General features: G+C 49.9%; 1 protein-coding gene across 1 annotated transcript; it reads left to right on the forward strand.

Moving 5' to 3' along the window:
* Window positions 1-1000: 1000 nt before the first annotated feature.
* On the forward strand, window positions 1001-8215 carry TMEM275 (transmembrane protein 275). Its single transcript, XM_027683208.1, has 2 exons — window positions 1001-1018; window positions 4810-8215. Exon 2 carries the CDS (start codon window positions 4901-4903, stop codon window positions 5447-5449), a length of 549 nt encoding a protein of 182 aa, XP_027539009.1. The 5' UTR covers window positions 1001-1018; window positions 4810-4900; the 3' UTR covers window positions 5450-8215.
* Window positions 8216-8691: the final 476 nt, after the last annotated feature.

Genomic DNA, 8691 nt, shown 5'->3' on the forward strand with positions numbered 1-8691 from the left:
CCCCCACACGCTGGACGTTCCACCTCTGGAGGTCCTGTCTCAGCACCTCTGACTGCCGGCCGCCCAGCAAAGACTCCCTCCTGCATCCCTCCCGCATCCCTCCAGCATCCAAAGGCACCGCACACCGGTTGTATTTTTTTTTTTTTAATTATTCGTAACGTGCGTTTCAGACCTCTTGTGTTTGAGAGATCCGTGCCTCGCTGCAGCATCGAGAGGCTACATCCTATTCCTTGGCATTTGGCGGTGTCTCCCCTTCTCCCCTGCGGCGGCCGCGCTCCGTTCTCCGCCCCGGGGCCGCCGCAGGGCGGCTGGGGCTGACCCTCGGCGTAGACGCGCTCCTGGGTTTTTCCTCTCCCTAGGGAAAAAAAAAGGGGGGCTGTTCTGCTCCGGGCACCTCTGTGAGCTGAAGGGGGCGGGAGCTGCAGCCTTGAAGTAGAAAAGGAAGAAGGAAAAGGAGCGGGGAGAGGGTGAGCGGTGCCGGACAGCGGGGAGCGGTGGGCTGAGCCTCGCTGGGCACCGTGGGTTCGTTCGAGGAGGAGAAGGAGGAGGAGGAGGCAAGAGAGGATGCGGCGGGGGAGAGATGCTGCGGCTAAACCCCCTTCTGCCTAAGGAGAACAACATCATCCTCCAAGGGGAAGGAGGAAAGTGAGGGAGAAGGCAGCCGAGCTCGCACAGAGCCTGCTGAGCTCTTTCGAGGACTGCCCGCCTGACACCCCGGCAAAGTTTCCGGACCTCGGCGACGAGAGGGGAGGAGGGATGTAAGATCCTTCTCCTCCCAGCTCACAGCTGGGCTTCCACCCCTGGCATTGCCGGGACTAACCATGGCTTTGTCATCCCGGACCGAAGGGTGAAAGGGAGACCCGTGACACTTCTCTCCATCGCCTTTCCTGGCTCCACGTTCCAGCCCAGGTGAGTGTCCTCCCCTCCAGGCACCGAGTCTCTCTCTGGCCCTGCTGGAGAGTTTCCTAGCACTTTGCCCAGGAAAAAAAAGTCTTGTTCTTCTCCTGATAGCTACAGGGTGCGTGCCTGTGTGTTTGTGAGTCTGCCTGTGTGCGGGAGGTTGTTGTAGCTGCCTGACTGCAATTTCTGTTTGCTGATCACTGTCATTATTTTGCTGTGCCATCACACCTCTAGAAAGGAAACTCATCTGAGGTCTGACAAATATTTTGGTTGTGCTGTTGCAATGAGATGGTGTGGAAGGATGACAGCTCGATCCCCCTCATGACAACTGAGAGAAACGTGCTTAGCTGTACATGCTGCTCGTGTGGCTTTAGATGCTCCTAAAATGCTGGATTAATATGTCAGCATGTCCTTCGAGCTCTAGGAAGTCTCAGAGATATGGGTGAAAGTCTCTCTTTGCCCCCCTGAGAATATAGGGAGGGATGGATATTCCCCTGGAAGGAATCACGATAGCCTCTGGATTTCCATCATGCTAGCTTGGACATGCAGCTTTTATTCTTATATAGCAGTGCTTGCAGGAGAGCATTTCAAGCTGAAATGTTGTTTGGAGAAGAAACCTACACTCCAACCCATAAGTAAAGAACCTGTTTCAAAGAAAGAGCCCAAAGAGAACTTTTTACAATCCTGATGGAACAGAAGTTGCTCATTTTGGACAGTATAATTTGACTGGAAAGTTGGTCATTTTTTAAGCCATTGGTTTTGCTGAAGTGAAAGGTAAAAGCTATCAGAGATCCTCAGGTAGGTCAGCAGTGGCAGCTGACCCACACCAGTATATTCTTGTGGCTGAGGTGGGAATGGAGAAGGACTCTGACCCTATTACCCACAGCATCAGCCTGTGCTTTAGGAAATGACAGGAGAGCAAAGATGTTTTTGCTGTACATGACAATCAGAATAAACATGGACTTTGTGTTGTTGCAGGGATTTATTAGGTAGAGAATAGCATAAGGCATTCTGTGGCTTTGGTTTGTTTTTTGCATTATCCTCCACTGCTCTGCTGGCTTTCTCATCCCCATGTCATCTGGTTTTCCAACTGGAATCCCTTGTGTATAATCCCTGATGTTTTCCATGGAGATCAAGAAAACAGCAAACAGTGATCTACTTTCTGAATGTTCCCAGTCCAGAAATACTGTCTTCTATGTGCTGTTGGTTACCCTGTGGTGTGTGTGCGGGTCATGTCCCAACCCTGTGACAATGCCTGTCTTCCAGGATCTTCTCTCCCCAAGCTCATGGAAGAGGTTCCCCTTAGAATCTCCAGGGAGTCCATTGCTTTCTGCTGGAAAAGGTCTGTTACCCCACGTAGCTGCTCCAAGCAAGGAGGATAGGAATGAAGTTTTGTCTTGGGCACAGCATGGCCAGAACACCTATGATGCAGCCATAGAAAGGGTGTGAGAAGCCCCAGAATTGCTCACACAGTTTAAATGAGATCTCAACCCTGACTCCTTTCTTCCCTTGTCACTTGCCAGGAGGCAGATAGTGGCTGTTTCCTGACCAGTCACTTGGCACAACCTGTCAGCTGTCTGCCTGTCTTATGGGGGCCCAAGGAGCAGCCAATGCCTCCTCCAGTCAAGCTGCAGTGTGAGAGGTCTCAATCCTTCACATTACACATCCCTGTTTCTGTACTGTAGATCTGGTCCCCTCTCCTTCTAGGAAGCAACCATGAATGCCTGGGAAGCTAATGGTGCCTGAACCCATCCTGAGCTCAGCTGGATCATCCTCTTATGTCATTTATCCTTCTGGAGTGGATCTCCAGTTCTCTTCTACCTGCTGGGGTGAACTGTCCTTGGATGGACCACCCTGATTTATCATTGTCAGTGGTGCTTGAACGAGCCTCTTGTCCTCCTCCTCCCCTGTTACTGCCTGGCAAGGTCCAGTGAGCATGTTGCCCAAGCTCAACCCCCTACATTCAGGGTTCTGTAATGATGAACAAAAATTACCAGGTAGAGAAAATAAGCTACAAGGGGCCATGCTGGGTGATATCACTGCAGCCTTGAAAGCAGCCAGAAACCAGCATGGTCTCTTTGGACTGACCACAGGTGACTACTGAGAGATTCAATGGGCAACAGATTGAAGCTCCTCTTGAAAATCTCAGTGGGAGCTTGACCTCTGGTGATGTCTCGCCTAGGAGTAGAGGCTGCCAGCTTATTTGTGCATCCCACTGGATCCCAGCAGCCATGATAGCTGCCTGGCTCTGCCAGGAGGGGGAAATCTTTCAGAGTGGAAGCGGGTGAGGGCTGAGGAGTCAAGAAACCTGGTGGAGTGAATCTGTGATGTGATTTAACCACAAGAAGCCACACAGTTCCCTGGTGAGCACTTTGCAGTGGGAGAATGTAGGAGGAAGGGCCACACTGGGCTGTGTGCAGCCTCTGTGTGCAAAAGGTTCAGAGTGGTATTTGCAAGAGCTGGTCTGCAAGCAGTGTGTGTATGTGTGTCTTTAACCAGAAGCTATCGTGCGGCTGGTCCAGGGCTGCTGAAGGAGGCAGAACCAGGGTTCCAGCTCACATCAGCATGCCAGGGTTCCCAGGCAGAACAAAAGGACACTGCTAGGGAAACATGCATGTGTGTTAGCCTGGCTAATGGAGAAAATGCCCCTTCTCCCTCAGACACTCTCAGTTTCCTGAAAAATCTTTGCCCGCTGAGAGACCCCTTCACAGTCAGGCATCCTTAGATGAGGAAGGATTTAATCTTTTCATGCACCTGTCCCTATTGGCTCCAGCTGATGTCTCACTGAATATGAACTTTACTTGAAGTTCACTGCTGCACTTATTCAGGTCTAAACAAAAGCCCAAGCCAAGGAAATCAGACATGACACCCAATAAAGCAGCAGAGAGCTTTGCCTCAGCTGGAGGTGCTGGAAAATTTTATAACCTAGGAAACATGTTGAAAATGCCCGGCTGATCCCACTGGCATGTTTCAGGGTGACGGGTGATGGTTTATTGTTTGGTTTGATGTTGGTTGTTTTTTTTAATTTAGCGGATGTAGACTGGTAATAGCACAACAGTGATTCTTGGCTCCTGCAGTGGAAACTGTGTGGTATCAGCTTTCTGCTGACAACACTTTTGAAAGGATTTGACAGCAGAGGGGGGAAGAAGCTAGGGAGCTAGGCAGGGGAGTAGGAGAGAGCAGACTGCTATTGTTTGCCATCAGGCTGGGAAGAGAAATGCTCTCCTGCCTGTAAAATCAAAGACATCACCAGCAAACTGCTGACAATTTGGCCTCTGGCAATTTGACTTTCCAGCGAAGTACAGCAAACACAAAGCCAGCTCTTATCACATCCAATAACCCTCTCCATGGAGAAGCTGCTACTGTCAGTCAGGGCTATGTGTTCCTGCCTTGGGTCCTAGGCCGACCCACACACAGGCTCTTTTTCAGCTTCATCATCTCGGTTTCCATGAGCCTCCATCCAGGAGCTGCTGTTGCTTGTGCATAAACATTGTACAAGCGTGGTTTTACAGTTGCTGAGGCAAACAGGCCTCCTGGCCCCTTGCTGTGGGATCTCCTGTGATCACGCTGAAGACGGTGTGATTCAGGGCAGAAAGTATGGTCCAGCTGACAAAACACACACATTTGAATCCTTTTCTTACAGACTTCTGTGACTGACAATGTGTCATTCACAGTATCTGTGGATGGCATCATCCATATGGATAGCAAAGGACATTGAGCACACTGGGCTCAGTGCTCCAGCCTGATGCTGATTGCATGTGATCACCATAGTCAGGGAGAGCCCAGACTTGAGAGCAGGCTTGAATTTGTGCTTAGTTGTTGGCACCAGCAAACCTGGAGAAGTTGCTGAGGGAAAGGTGCCTTGGGTTCACTGCTCTGACAGCTGCATGGTTTTTTGTTCCTCTCCAGGGATTTACAGGCAGCAGGAGACCGGAGAGAGCCTTCTCAACACAGCATACACCCTGTGAGGACTGAAGTGACCTCTGAGACCCATCTCAACATGTTCAGCGAAAAGAGCAGCGCCTCTTTGTCCCAAAAACCCATCCAGAAAAAGACCCGACCTCAGGGCCTCCCCTCCCCTGCTCTCTGCTGCGCTTGTGGACTTTGCATCATGCTAGCAGGGATCAACATCACTTTAGTGGGAGCATTTGCCTTTGGGACCTTCCTCCCCGTGAACAACCCTCCCATCATCATTGGACCCATCTTGTTGGTGGTGGCCTTCACATTCTTTGGTGCCTGCTGCATCTGCAGCCGGAGGCCCCCAGCCCACGGGGCCAGGAAATCCAAACCAGGTTCCAACATTGGGCTCATCAAACCTGGCAACACAGCCTTTGAAATTGAAACTAGTGAGCACACGGTGCAGGATACCACTGCTGTTCAGCTGAGCCCCACAAATTCCCCCATCTCCTCCAAAAAGTCCACACCGGTTCATGAGAACGCCAAGACTTGCAAACTCTTCACCATGGAAGGCAACGGGCCAGTGGCCAAATACACCACAGGAGGAGAGGCCATACAGCTCAACTTGCCCAGGGACCTGGCTGCATCCTAAACCCAGGCACAGCTTTTGTCAGCAGCCAGCCAAACACTGCAATGGCTGGGCTGGAAAACCCTGATGTACCATCAGTCAGAGGTGTGGGAAAGGTGCCTGTGAAAAGCCAGTAGACAGTCAGCTCTCTTTGAACCAATTTAAGGGAGGAGGATGCAACAGCTGAAAAAAAAATACAGATTTTTGCCCAAACATGCCTATTATATGGTTTTTAAAAGAAAATTGATTATGATGTTGCTGTGAAAAGATGACTCTCAGTTCCTGGAAACACACTGCCTTTTTTGGGGAGCAGATAGGAAGAGGGGAATGAATTAATTTGTCTAGTGTAACATGGAAATGTGATGGTTGGAAGGAGAGGCTGCATGGGACTGACAAATGACAGCTCTTTCTTCTCAGAAGTGAAGCAATTCTTGGACATAAAAGAAGCAGGAATGCAGTAAATTACAGCTTGATGCTACTCAGTCACAAGAAGATTTCAGCATTTTTAGTGCCAGACCTTTTGACAGTAGGGACAAAGCTATGTGTTTGCTATTGGAAAAGCATTGTGAAACAATCTCCCCTCTGTTGAAAATCCTTGCAACATCTTGCCTTCGTTTGGGTGATTTTGCCACCCATTCTAAGAGAACGAATCACAAGGATCACAATTAGCGCTCGTGTTTTCCTCTTGAGTTAATGAGTTTGAGCTGCAGCTGTGCTACTCCACGAATATTTATCTTGGAAGGTCAGGCAGGCTGAATCCTGGAGTAACCAGAGACTAACAGGAACCTGCAAATGAAATTTTTGGGCAATGATTATGTACTGAGTGCTGGGCAACTTCCTTCCCATATTGTTGTGGAAGGCTGGCCTGGGACACATGTCACCTTGGGGCAGGGAGTAGATAACTGTATGGGCTTCAGTATAGCTGTGCTGGAAGATGGTGAGTGTATCTCCTTCCCTGAAGTGACTGTGAGATCCATTACAAGGAGTGGATCTCCTTGCTGCAGGAAACGGGATGCTCAGTGCATTCATGGGCTTGCAAAGCAATGGGATGAGCTTGCAGAAGGGAATTTATTAAGAGCTGTTCCAAGCAAAGGCACCCTCTCTGCTTTGGAAAGACCCTAATCTGATGAATTAGGGCTGCAAAGGATTTGTGTTGTGACAGGGCCACGGCCCCCCTGGGCCACAAGCAGAGCTCTGCGTGGCCAGGCTGTGAGAGCCGCATGACTGGTGTGCTGGGTTAAGTGAGGGCACGTGTGGTCATAGGGGAGCCATGGTGCTGTGCAGTCCATGCATGTGGTGTCCTGGCTGCTCTGGGCAGCCACTGTGCAGCTGATGACCCCTTCATGAACTTGGATTAAGGTTGGATTGAAAAATTCCTTCATGAAAGGTGACTAAACACTCAGTCTTAATGTGGGTCCTCCCTGAGTGCTGCAACAATTTGCTGCCTTTAACAGCTCCTTCTACAACAACGAATTACATCTGTGATTTTAGCAGGGTTGGTCTATACTGGCTAGAAGGAGAAGAGGCAGGCTTGGGAGAAGGATGTTTGTGTGGGCCTGGGAAGATGGGGGTTCAAGCATTTGGTGCAGCCTCCGGGTCCTGGGGAACTCATTTAGTTGTGCTGCTGCTCAGCTCCCTGCCTGTGCAAAAGGGAAAACTCCTGCTCCCAGCTCCACTTAAAGCTGCTTTAAAGATGAGCAGCAAGGTTGGTATTAGCACACCTGAGTCTGGAGATTGCTTGAAGGTGGATGAGCCTGTAGGATCTGATCTCTGCATGATTTTCTTTAGAGCTGGATTTCAGGGGTGTGCTCTGCCTCCAGCACCGCCTGCCATCAGCATGCAGGAACTGCTGTGCTGAGCAAAAGGCTCCCATGATTTTTGTCTGCCCGTGAGTGCTGTAGCAATAGCTTGCTGATGTAGGTTTGATTCCCAGCTTGCCTTTTGGGATAGCGAACAACAGTTTGGAAGTCCTTTAGAGGCGTTTCCCACGTGAATATGGTTACTGCAGCACGTTTCTTTGAGCACTTGGAGCCAAAAAGTTAGTAAAATCAAGTGGTAACCATACAGCTCCTTTTTTTTATTCACTGAAGACTTGAAAGCCAAGTCTGGAGTGCACACTGGAATCACTCCTTATCACAGCTGCACCGTGAAATGCTTCCAGTGCTGGATAATACAATGGCTGACCCCACACAAGTCGAAGGCCCCTTGGGCAGGAAAGAGGACAGAAGCAGAACTTTGAGAGCCAGTTAGGAGTTTAGTGTGGTTCACTCACATCACAACCACTGCCGTGTAGGGAGTCCTGACACAGCCCTGACACCTGGCACATCCTGTGCTGCCCAAGCAGGTCACCACAAAGCCGGTGTTGCTCTGGGAGCTGAAATCCTTGGGACCTAAGAGATGACAACCAGCAGAGATGGAACCTGGGCAAGCAGAGGTGTAGGACGAGTGAGATGCTGATCCCCTGGTGTAGTGGGTCTGTCTGCCAGGCCGTGACCCCAGCTGCCTGCCTGCAGAGCCAGGTGGGCATGAGAACATCTGCTGCCTTCCTGCTTTTGCCTTTTTCTGTCTTTTGGAATTTCCATGTCTGTCTGTCCGTCTCTCCACTCTCTGACCAGCTGTTACTAATGTTGTTGTGAATCTTGTGCCTCCTCGTGTACTGGGAGATAGGGAGAGTTTCTTGTTCTCCAAGTCAGTGTTTCTGGTGTGAGTCTTTTTTTGAAATTGCTATTTCCGTGTGTGCAATGTGGTATTTGGAAAAGACAGACCCATTAAAATAATTGCACTCAGAAAGCATTTGGCCTGCCTGCTTTTTCAGTCTAACAACCACCTTCTCCCTTTTCCCTACACTGTGTGTGCCCCAATCCTGTCTGTATTCATTTTGCCTTGTGCTCCTCGCTCTCCTGCTTGATTTCCTAGAAATGCAAGTACCTGCAAGGAAAAAAACATCCCTAAGAGTTCGTGTTGCCTCTTGAATGCCACTTTTCCTTGAAGTTCTGGTTGTCTAAACACTAGTCCCACTGCCTACTCCCACTACCCTTGCTTTGACTAACTCAGGAATAGCCAAATTCAGCCTTTTTTTTTTCTGCTTGTGTAATTAACTGCCCCTGGGTACCTGAACAGGCCAGGTGTGAATTGTGGGTCTCTGGTTTATCAGGAACACGGGAGGAGCAGGTTTCTGGTCTGGGGTGGGTGAGGACTGTGGGTTGCTCTGATTCAGTCTCTGGTGATGGAAGACTGGATTATTTTAGCTGATCCCTCCCAGTCCT

Source organism: Neopelma chrysocephalum, unplaced genomic scaffold (genome assembly GCF_003984885.1).
Source record: "Neopelma chrysocephalum unplaced genomic scaffold, ASM398488v2 Primary Assembly neopelma1_64, whole genome shotgun sequence".
NCBI classification, from domain to species: Eukaryota; Metazoa; Chordata; class Aves; order Passeriformes; family Pipridae; genus Neopelma; species Neopelma chrysocephalum.

Excerpts from the sequence above, each read along its gene's own strand:
- TMEM275 (XM_027683208.1), top strand. The coding sequence starts at position 4,901 with ATGTTCAGCGAAAAGAGCAGCGCCTCTTTGTCCCAAAAACCCATCCAG.